An 11,701-nucleotide genomic window follows, 5' to 3' on the forward strand; every position below is an offset into this window, starting at 1 on the left:
WRRRKKSKRMYYRKRYKCWKKRRASMYYYASRWRAARYGSRYRAACYRARKMRWYMRSWMRMYRAWTGYWYWYCWRTYYRTWTWTWRWKSSARMAKSYAWWGYMKYTTTWWYSTTTYRTKTKTKTSYAWTWKWYMWMTRTWKWTWWASKYMTTKWATGYWKYRMMSKWYAGYAKTCWAKWWAARWKMWTRRRMYTKYAWKWARSMWWKKGYYMMYRSYSMYWYTWTMRYKATSSRAWRTRWYTATMAYRRCAKSWKMRYWKTWYSWWMKAGKWARAKKGYSYSSRYKTWRTWTYSKTWKRYTKYMWATWGYMRARRAWYRMWKWWRYSSYWMACAMWGMKKRAAAAMRTSWYTKMYCRGWMYWMAMWMWRTRAYKRCMWWSWAWMYYTKYTMRAKRMSWMCARYMCWYYAARMCMWKKYKYWWKTRWTCTGTMYRTRSTRMWRRCAWKKCWWCMRGAWCWTMRMTAKWMRKRTCWKSYYKSKTKWYRRCWKYYYAWYKRKMTRWWYMAWYSYKKKMTYMSRARRSRMWWRGKCAATYMWWYTCMYTWGWMSSGSKWMWTWGGYCYYGWGAKWWMYSTSSGWTSSSWAMYCWWYWYRRAATGSRTYWMYYRWRSYAAMRWSYRKSMRMWTGTWMYMMSWWYWKKAYWKGGGYCYYYMRWKKRRTGSMKWRRTMKWARGMGYYKKSMYRYTRKAKWKYYTKGYTTKARTYWRKSYWMWRWMRMARSYRKSMRSSRSCKWWYRSCYRAYWASRRWRWSMWWRKYCCAWMRSWMTMKRSCGMCTYMTRTGKMRSRMCKKKMKCWTRYAYRKYKYYTCMWYSRMYACAKTRSTKCRRSYYSKTKKGSTYRTKKTYYGSAGKRCKMAYGKSKMWMSAMSWTCKYMKCTRRRYMSRYMMGSYWKWKSYRKYSATKRRWMWRKWYYRTMMYKKMYAWYYRRAWMMMASRMAATTSRRRWKAWWARWSSYTMWWARWRWSWAWWYMAYAAWAAATWMAWAAWMCMYWWMWCMWASTAWRWRMRYGRRCAKSWAACRASRMRTWTGAMTRKAYWMMYTKKWKYTKWRCAGRWWMMYRMRYWWWTKMMWWCWYWWRWYRGSYWWWYKTTWSMCRWRSMAWWSWMAAMRWMMSCWWKCMMYWYYYMARWYRWASMWKACWYMAAWWMYCWAWWMWSYMYMMWRAYMAYASMMWWYAAMWWWMTYYMMMWYASMRYASCWKWWWARYWRRWKYWSMRMRMMRWMYMAKMMKWGMRAAWRSRSARWSYKYWAASKAWWCMMKKWRAMYWGKYWRKRMTKTWMRSWYWCWRKRAARYMTSMKGWAMTKTWSRKTRTRTMYRWAWAKWWWKRWKTGKAKWAKAWAWTAAATYSMAWCWATRMAAYAWRRRKGGRGGGGKRRGGSGKCTAGTGRTTKTCAGCAGTYATTACTACRCASWRWAMASRSKSWSASAAWTTSYTGTGGWTCATAGATACATGTCAAGTCATCTCAACCGATCTGTCTGCAACCCCTAAGGTACAATTTATAGAAGTGCCACTGTGTAGAGATTGCATCTAGAGGTAGATGGTGTTAACTCTACTGTCTGTTAGTGCATTTGTCCTATTCTTACCCGAGCCACTAACAATGAACCATAAACACCTGGGGGGGGGGGGTCAAATAACAAACAGCTTGGAGAAACAGTGCTAAGATGACCACCTTTATAGTATAAATGTGTTGTATTGCCCTTTCACAATGATGCATAATTGGATGATAGATTGGTGGNTTTCACAATGATGCATAATTGGATGATAGATTGGTGGAGTGGCTTTTAAAATCGGACAGTGACTATGGCTACCATTGGTCAGTGCCATGTTAGATTGGTTGCAGTGATGGTTCCTAGACGTCAACAGTGCAGAGGGGCTGACTACCAGGCTGGGCTGACTCCATTATGGTCATCTTGGGCTTCTTCCTGGTTTCCTCCTGAACACAACATAAAGACACATCAGGGTTGTATTCATTAGGGCACACTAGCAAAATATTTTGCACCAGAAAACAAAAACAAGCATTTCTTATTGGACAAGTTCAGGTAGTTCCTCCCTGTTTCAGTTTCCTAATGTTTGGTGCCTAATGAATAAACCCCAGAAAATGTCATAACAGTTTGAACTGCTGCACCAACCTGTGAGAAATTTACCTGGGGAAAAAATTATTCAAGATCCCAATCCAGGGTACATTTACAACCAAACATGACTTACCAAATCTCCTTAGTGCCTTTGAAATATAAGGTACGGCTGGAGTAACCACAGGAACAATTAGGAACATGACAGTGCAGAGACATGGCAAATAGAGCAAAGGCCAGAAGAATTTAGTTTAGGTACAAAGGTTGGAAGATATTTGGGGAGACTATGCTACTCCAAATATCACAATATAACAGTTTTGCGCCGGTAATGGCTAGATAATTCCACTGTGCCATTTGTGCTTATTTACAATATTATAGTCGCATTATCATTAAATAATCTTATGGCAAATAAATAAGGCTTAGTTAATTTAGACTTGATATTCAACATATTGATACAATTTCACAGATAAAACTGCAGTTTTGATTTGTAAAGTTCAAATAGAGTATAGCCTTGCACATCACGATATATCGTCAATGTCAAATATCAAGATATTGGATTTAATCATATATCGGCACAATCCTACTAGGTTCCACTGTGTCCAACACTGGAGTCCGTGCAGCTTAGACAGCCTGACAGGGTTCGAGTGAAAGGTAGAACCCTCTAGAACAGGGCTCTCCAACCCTGTTCCTGGAGAGCTACCATCCTGTAGGTTTTTGCTCCAACCCTAATCTCGCACACCAGATTCTACTTGATAAGCGGAATCAGGTTAGTTAGAACTGGAGTAATAGTCAACAGCTACAGGAGGGTAGCTCTCCAGGAACAGGGTCGGAGAGCCCTGCTCTAGAAAGAAACTACCTGACGAGGCCAAACGCAGAGGTTAACACCAGAGACCTAAGATCTAGTTGGAGCTCCTACTACACTCTACAGCTAACCCTTACCCTCTCCTTAGCCAGTTTCCTCATCTCCTCTTGCAGTTTGTTCAGGATGTGAAGATTTGGCCTGTTCTTTTTGGCATACTGCTGAAGTTCAATCACACTCTTGTCTGAATTTTCCTGCAGAGAACATAAAAAACAACATCTATAGAAATGAGAGACACATCTGGTTGAAAGAGGAGCAACATATGCCATCAGATCAGTACCAATGAGTTTGGCCAAAGATGAGCTGAAGTCTACATGACCCAACAGCAGTGGAGTGGCTGTGGCGAGGTACTGTATGAGGTGTACAGCAGTTTTTCCGTTAGCTGCTAATATACTTTTTTAAAAAGCCTATAAATAAAATTGGTGCAGGTCAATTGTCCGGGAGAAAAAATAAAATCCCATTGCGAAATAATGCATTTTTGCTTGAAATACCAGTCGATGTAGCGGGAGACATGCTGTTTGTTGCTGCTGGAGAGAAACATGCTTTAATAAGCCCAAACATTGAGCAAGGCAATCGCTTGTAAATATTTTTATAAAAACACAGCCACGATTAAAAAGAGCTAGGCCTACTATTTCCCCCCCTCAACTGGTAAATTGAAGCTCATTGGTACTAGGCAGGCTTCAGCACATCACACACCACTTTGCAGTGAGCTGGAGACAATTTCCATTATGAAGACATACTTAACTGTTTGAAACCTGAACGTTTTAATACATATTTTGAAGCATGTCTTACCTTGCCAAAGTAGCCTTGCCAAAATCGAACCAAACGTGCAGGCAATTATTTCATAAAGACTTCCATATGCCATTGAAACAAGTAGCCTTTTTCTCTCATGTCCTATTGGTTTTCAAATCAACTTTCTTTCATTGTCCAGTAGCCAAAGGCACAATCCTAGTCATATTAGCAACCCATGCTACTTATTGCATATTTAGATATCCCCTCTTTCTAAAAGATATTTTCATGTCTGTTACATGAAATCACTCACAATGGTGTTTTCCCGCTAATTGCATTATGGAACTAACATTCGTGGGTAGCCTACTTCGTGCACTGCTGTGCATTGTGTGAATTGCTGCACTTAGAATGTGAAGAAATAACAGTTTATCAACATTTTAAGCTAAACCTTCTGATCTGTTACATGAGCCTCATTGCTTTTGAACGTTTTTTTTAATGTAGCCTCGGCTTACTGGTTGTATGAATTTGGGATCTATCATCCCACAACTGTCCCAGAGTCGGTTTGGAATAAGCCATTTCTTTCTCGACAAGCTGACCAATAGAATAGGTCAACTTTTCTAATGGGGGTTAGTAGATTGACGTAGGCTAGAGATTTTGCTGTTCATTACTCATCTTGTTGATTGAGGAAAAGTAAATGTGGACAGTCATTCTAACATAAGCAGAGTGTGGGTTTCAAGTTTGGGGAAGCTAATTTTCACCATAAAAATGCCCCTTCCATGCATCCTTATTTGCAGACTGATGTAAGATAGCCTACCATTCATAATGTGATGATTAGATTGGAGTCATAATTTAGACTAATAATACAACAACTCAATCACTGTCAAAAGTGGCACTAACCCAATGATAAAGACAGTGAATATGCACACTCACCAGCGATAAGGCCGATGTTCTCCGCTGGGGCTAATTAAGTTAAAGAATTCTGATAAATAAAAGACAGATTGGAATGTCTTTTCATTGTCTTCTATTTACAGAAATATCCATTTTGCTTTCCAAACAGTTTTTCCATGAGTGTATTTTTAAATATTGCAATATGCCTGGCTGGGTCTCTGTTTTTCACTGACAGTCGCAACTCAACAATCATCTGTTTGGTATTTGCTGCGTGCTCTGCCCAAATTGCGGGCCCTTCAGACTGTAGGCTATCCAATATAAAACAATCCACTGCTTTAAAAAAAAAGAAGCTAATGATCCGCTGGCCAAACCATGCTTTCTGGTGTAGTAGCCGATTTTGAATGATTTTATTTATTTGTGTATAGACAGGAGTAAGCTATTTTGGCTATATCATTTTGGCAATTTAATAAAATGTACGTTGTCCGGTAAATTAAAATGCTGCCGGTCAAATGAATGGCGCCACATTTTCCTAACAGAAACCCAAGTGTACAGGTACTACTTACCTTTTTTACCATCTTATTGCTCTCTCTGCCATACATGCGGAGCAGTGACCCCCAGTTCTTCACGTGAGGGTGCAGCATCTGTAGGATCTTCTGAGACGCCAGCTGCTTCCCCACACGTTTATTCTTGCCTGAAAAATAAAACAAAACATTGATTACTCCCATTTGTAATGCTAACACATTTACACGACACAGAGCGGCTTTGAGCAGGACAAATCAGAGCCATAATACTGTATATACAAAGGCACAAACAAAGTGTCCAGTGTAAAGGTTGGCTGAATTCTCTATACATGGCTCTGACAAAAAACAGAGCACTTGTAAGGCTGCTTTTACACTACATTAACACAGAGTGGCATGGAGCATGTTAGGTCTGGGACTTGCTGTGGTGACTGGAGGGTCAGTGTGGGGGTAACATACACCATCCGCGCACGGTATGCTTTCCACACGTCATCACATATTCACTCTTCTGGTTCTTTCCTGGGATCACCTCAAACTTGATGCTGGTGTCACCCATTCCATGGTTTCTGCAGGGCACAAGATATGGTTGAAATTCAAGGTTAACAGATTAATCAGATCAGAACTAGGAATTTAAAGTATTACTACACCTCATGTCATGAGTCTTACCTCTTAAGGCACTCGTGTAGAATCTGATATGGCGAGAGTAAGCCTGCTTTATTGGTCAGTTCGTACACCCTTGAATCTTCAATACTGATATGATTAAAATACTGCAGGAAACAAAAATGCATGAATGGACATTACTATTCATCCAGCTTACCAACCCCCTGGTAAAGTTCAATGTTATAAAAGAGACATGTTATCAGACCAAACACAGAAGCATGACATTGAATTAAATGGCTTTCCAATGATTGACAGGCTGATACCTCCAGTTCATCCCCTTCTACAAGCTTCTCCTCAGACGTCTGCTTCACAAAGTCAGGGATGAGAATCTCCAGTGTGGCTCGAGCTACAGGGAAGACATCAGTGAAACAACAAGCCAAATGGTCTGCTATACTATGACTTAAACACATCTTACAGTTTCCAGACAGCCTTTGCAGCTGCTTCAGAAGATACAAATTAAAATAATGATGGGAGATAAGAGTACTGTACCAGCTTTATTCTTGGCAAGTTTTTTACTGCTTGCAGTTCCTGTGCCATATGTCACTCCCTCTATTATGACGGAGGCTCCAAAGGGTTCACTTGGGTTCTCTGGGGATATAGAAAAGACGGGATGCATTTGGCCCTTTCTCCAGCCAGAGCTTTTGGCGATTTGTTTTGTTCGAAGAAAAGCATGTCACTTGTACAAGCTAGTGGGAATCAACAGAGGGACTTACCACATTCAAAAAAGTTGTAAACAGGTCGGACCTTTAAGACACGTTGCATATATTCATGTAGGATGCAAACTTCAGATTTCCCATTTGGGTTAATGACAAACTCTGAGAAAAAGAAAGGAAAGAATTGAGATTACCTCAATACTCCTCACTGAAATAGTTATTAGACTATGGATGCATCCACAATGGCACCCTAATTCCCTATATAGTGTACTACTTTTGACCAGAGCCCTATAGGACCTGTGAATAAGATTCCAATTCAGATGTAGCCTGTGGTTCTTCTTATGCATCCGGTACCTTTCTTGGTGGGGGTATCTGATACAGACAGAGTGATGAGTTTCTGGTTGGCAGGCAGAATGGGTCTTTCTGACTCAGCCTGTTTCCTCTTGATGTCCCTGTTGAACTGCCTGCGCTCTGCCCAGGTACGGAACTTCTTCACGGTCACTTGTTCAAAGTCAAAGCACTTCTCCAGGTAGCTGCGGAACTCCTCAATTTCTGGCGGGGTGTCAATAAGGGAGGGGTATAGGTTATATTGTTGCTTTAATTAACATGTATAGATATTCTTCATTTGATGTGTCCTATACATTTGTATTGCAATAAGTCTAGAAAATGTCAAGGCCCACACCCACCAACACACTGTCATCCCCTATGTTTACAAGAAATTAAACATACCATCAGCCATGGCATTCAAAACTACTACCTGCTGGCAAGTCAATTGCTCATCATGGAGTGTGTTCACCCTTACCTATCGATTCATCTTTGCACACCTCCACCTTGGCCCTGACCTGTCCCAGAGCCCCCTGGGCCATCTCACAGGAGTGGGGCATCTTGCCATGCAGGACAGGACACCCTTTTGTGGTCCCCTCTGTGACCAGGCCTGTCTCTATCTCCGCCTCCACCTGTCCTTCCCCCAGGCCCACAGTGGTAGGGTCCTCCTGGGCAGTGGAGTCAGGCTCGTCTGGTCTCTCCACGGAGTCTGCCTCCTCCCCAGGCTTCACCGGAGACACTTCAGCGTTGGGCGTCACCTCTCCGTTCTGTTCCCTCTCCTCGTGATCCTTCATCTTCCTATAGTGCAGGCAGGGGATGCTACTGGTGGGAGGGTCGTGTTTCTGTAGACAAGGGGCAAGAGAGGTTTGGTCATGGTTAGAAGCCGATTGTTACAGTTGTTTGAGAAGAGAGAAATATTCCTTTAGTTTGACCATTCCTACCAAAACACAAATTATACACCAGTATAGAGTGTATAACAATGGGGTTCCTGGCATGTTACTAAAAAAAACAAAAAATAACACAAAAAAAGGTATAAAATGTACAGCAGTAACAGGTTTCTATCGGTCTTATGTATTCTACGTCCTACCCTAATGCTCCCGGACCCCAGAAAGTAAGGTCTGGACCAGGTCACCACTCTGGTCTCTCTGTGCAGGTAGACTGGAATGCCAGAATTATGGAATGTCATGATCCATCCGTCAGGTAGTGGCTCAGTGGGTGGACGCCCACGACCTAGGAAACACACACACATCAATACACACAAACGAGACGCTACACATGAAACACATCTGCACCACATATACACACAATCTGAAACTAGACAGAGAAACTACTACACATCTCACACCATCAATGTCCTCTCACCAACATGTGCCACTCGGTATAAAATATGATATGAACGCACAACATCAATATGTGCCAGGCTCAGATACGCTGTTACAAAAGGCAGATCAGCGCCAGACATCGACCACTCACTCTTCAGGACTGTCTTAATTTTGGTCATCATGGGCTGAACACCTCCCTCCACATCCCTGTCGGATGCGTGATCACTGTCTCCTGCATACTCAACAGCCCCCTCTGCCAGGCGCATCTTTTTGGGCACGGGCATGCCCTCCTCCAGCAGAGCATCTACATCATTGTCAAAGTCCTCCTGGAAAAGACATTCGTTGAGGGTGGGGAGAAGGGAGAAGCCCTAACCGGTCATGACTCATGTTTTCCTAACAGGTCATGACTTATGGTTGAGAGTACATTTGAACACACTTTTAGCATACCAACTATGTCAATCTCCAGTAAGAAAGATATGGAACTTCTGCTTCCATTAAGAATAAAAAGGATGCACAAGCTGACATTTTGCTGGTGACATTGGAATATAATGTCAGAATAAATGGCTGACTATAAACCATTAACATTTTCATTGGTGAGACAAATCGTACTGGGCTGGCATTGTAGCGCCTCCTCCAGTTGCTGGAACTGTGCTAGAAAATATTCAAGCCAGCACAGTATGGTTTGGGATAGCCCTTTAGTGTGAAACGTGCACAAAAGATCAGTGAGTGGGTGATGACGAGGCTCTGCAGAGGCAAAGACTTGGCCCCTTTGGTTACGTACCTCATAGGATATATTTAGGTTCTCTTCATCAGCATGATCCTGTTGAACTATGACCTCTGACCTGAACCCCCCCTGCTGCACATCCTCCGTGTCCAGGAAGTCCTTACAACCCCCTGACCTCTGACCTGAACCCCCCCTGCTGCACATCCTCCGTGTCCAGGAAGTCCTGACTGAAGTCCTCCAGCTCATCTAGGACCGCAAACTCCACTTTGTTCTCCAGGTCTGCCTCTGCCTCCTCCCCTCTCCTCCCTGCACTGACACCGACCACCCCAAGCCCTGAGCTACCATCCACAGCCCCTGGCTCTGTATCAGCATCATAAAACTCACCATTAAGGCCCTCTGAGCTGGTCTCCCCTTCACCACCACCCTCCTGACCTATCCCTGTGTACAGCACCTTCCTATCTTTGCTCCTGCTGGTATCTACGACACTGACACTGATCTTAATGTCTCTGAGTAATTTTAGGTCTGGCAGGAACTTGGTGACAGGTGGTGCGTGGCGGGCTGTTCTAGGGCACGAGGTGCTAGGTTCGGCCTCATCTGACAGGTTATTAATGAAGGTTATGGAGCCCTTGGTTTGGAGGCCCTGGCCCCCTGCTGTGGTGTGTGTGTGTCCATCACCACCAGAGCTAACGTCCATTTCCTCTGCGTCACTGGACGTTTGCAGGGGGGGTGTTGGAGGCTGCGCTTTACCATTAAGGCCTTCCGAGTTCAAATCATCAGGTGGCTCCAACGGTAAGGGGGGTAATATGTCATCCATCTCCATGTTGACTGTGTCTTATGAATTACTAAATACAACTGCTCTATGGGTCACCCTGACTGTTTTGGCAACTATTTCTCATAAGCTTTCAGCTAAAAAGGCATGCAGAAGCACATTGCACACAATATTTAGAAGAATACAAAAATCCCTGTATTGACCATGTACCAGTGTTGAATATGCTAAGATGACTACATTGTTCTTTTCATTAATGTAGACAGTTTTTTTAGAATCACTGTCTCAATTATTGGAAATCACAATGCATTCAGCTTATATTGCTCAGATCTAGGCACTATTCATCCTCCACTGGCGAATCCTCTGTCAGAGCTAGAAAAAGCAAGATAACAGTCAATGACTGAAACCAAGAGAGCAAAATTGAGATGCAATGATTTTGACATACGTTACTGTATGCCTTGTAGAATGTAGCCGAGTGGCAACTAAGCACATTATGAATCACTTTTAAGATTGATAACTAACACAGACAGAAATGAGTGTGAGTCTTTGCAACCCTTGCTTGACTGCAGAACGCTAACGTTAGCTTGCTGCCTGTGCAAGGTAGTTGGCAAACTCGATTCACCCTGCAATGTCAAGTAATGCAGAAACTTTAGCTAATGGTTAGCAATATGGGACGACTTCTAAACTGAACGACATGGAAAGATGACAAATTGTATTGTCCTTCTACGCACGAGCCTAGCTAGTTAACTTTAACAACCTGGCTAGTTTAGCTAAAACTTGAAGCTAAGCAATTTAGCTACACAATCAGGTGTCAAAATGACTAGACAAAATACTAACCACAGAAACATTGACCACATTTGATCACTCACCTATTTTATTTACTCCATTTTATTTTCTTTGCTAGCTAACATAAATTATGTTATTCTTCCGACGAGGCCAGACAGATCCCTTCCCCGTTCCGCCATCTTGCCGACTGCTTCGGAAGTTCCACCCCCAATACCGGCTTTTTTTTAGATTGACCGCTCATGTGTCCATTCATCATTTAGTTTCAGATGAGCACACCAATCACCAACCGATAAAGGCAGACCTTTCATTCGGGACGGAATACTGCCGGAATAAATAGACCAATCAAACATTAGAATAGATTACAGTTGACAATTCAGAACGGTAGGAACAGTTGGGTTGAGAAGTGCAGTGGCCGCATACTGTCGATAGGTGGCAATCATCTTCACCAGTAAGATTGTATGCAAAGTAGCTATCGTTCATCAACGTATAAACTTCAGAATTGATGAGAAATTGTATCAAATTAGATCTTTGTTTTGATGGATAATCAATCCACTGATTAGATTACAACCCTGCTGTTTATAATCAGCATGAATACAATGTACAGACATAGCCATCATGTTTACTGAAGAACCAAAAGTGTCTGCGAGTTAAATCAGAATCAATATACACTGAACAAAAATATAAATGCAACATGTGTTGGTCCCATGTTTCATGAGCTGAAATAAAAGATCCCAGAAATTGTGCAAATGCACAAAAAGTATATTTCTCTAAAATGTTGTACACAAATTTATTTACATCCCTGTTGGTGAGCATTTCTCCTTTGCCAAGATAATCCATACACCTGACAGATGTGGCATATCTAGAAACGGATTAAATAGCATGATCATTACACAGGTGCACCTTGTGCTGGGGGCAATAAAAGGCCACTCTAAAATGTGCCATTTTGTCACACAACACAATGCCACAGATGTCTCAAGTTTTGAGGGATTATGTAATTGGCATGCTGACTGTATGAATTTCCACCAGAGCTGTTGCCAGATAATTGAATGTTAATTTCTCTACCATAAGCCGCCTCCAACTTTGTTTAGAAAATTTGGCAGTACGTCCAACCGGCCTTACAACCGGAGAACACGAGTATGGCGTCGTGTGGGCGAGCGGTTTGCTGATCTCAACATTGTGAACAGAGTGCCCCATGGTAGCGGTGGGGTTATGGTATGGGCAGACATAAGCTACAATTGCATTTTATCAATGTCAATTTGAATGCACAAAAATACCGTGATGAGATCCTGAGGCCCATTGCAAGGCAATTTTTTTTTTTAAGGTACAGTGCCATCGGAAAGTATTCAGACCAATTGACTTTTTCCACATTTTGTTAGATTACAGCCTTATTCTA

General features: G+C 42.2%; 1 protein-coding gene across 1 annotated transcript; it reads right to left on the reverse strand.

The window, feature by feature from the left end:
- Positions 1-1,454: 1,454 nt before the first annotated feature.
- On the reverse strand, positions 1,455-10,500 carry LOC111957846 (DGCR8 microprocessor complex subunit). The gene is made up of 15 exons (XM_023978877.2): positions 10,392-10,500; positions 8,939-9,894; positions 8,814-8,874; positions 8,184-8,358; positions 7,798-7,940; positions 7,189-7,552; positions 6,741-6,938; positions 6,447-6,548; positions 6,223-6,321; positions 5,997-6,079; positions 5,740-5,840; positions 5,533-5,639; positions 5,119-5,246; positions 3,019-3,132; positions 1,455-1,943 (listed from the first exon to the last, which is right to left on the reverse strand). Exons 2-15 carry the CDS (start codon positions 9,574-9,576, stop codon positions 1,860-1,862), a joined length of 2,397 nt encoding a protein of 798 aa, XP_023834645.1. The 5' UTR covers positions 9,577-9,894; positions 10,392-10,500; the 3' UTR covers positions 1,455-1,859.
- Between the last annotated feature and the right edge of the window lie 1,201 nt (positions 10,501-11,701).

This window comes from Salvelinus sp. IW2-2015, linkage group LG33 (assembly GCF_002910315.2).
Source record: "Salvelinus sp. IW2-2015 linkage group LG33, ASM291031v2, whole genome shotgun sequence".
In the NCBI taxonomy this organism is placed as follows: Eukaryota; Metazoa; Chordata; class Actinopteri; order Salmoniformes; family Salmonidae; genus Salvelinus; species Salvelinus sp. IW2-2015.

Bases quoted from the DNA above. Each gene is read 5' to 3' on its own strand.
- LOC111957846 (XM_023978877.2), bottom strand. From the start codon at position 9,576: ATGGAGATGGATGACATATTACCCCCCTTACCGTTGGAGCCACCTGAT. The intron at 8,875-8,938 runs GTCAGAGGTCAG...GGGGGGGTTCAG, and splicing joins GTGCAGCAGGGGGGGTTCAG to GTCAGAGGTCATAGTTCAAC. The intron at 6,549-6,740 runs GTACCGGATGCA...TCTTTTTCTCAG, and splicing joins AGATACCCCCACCAAGAAAG to AGTTTGTCATTAACCCAAAT.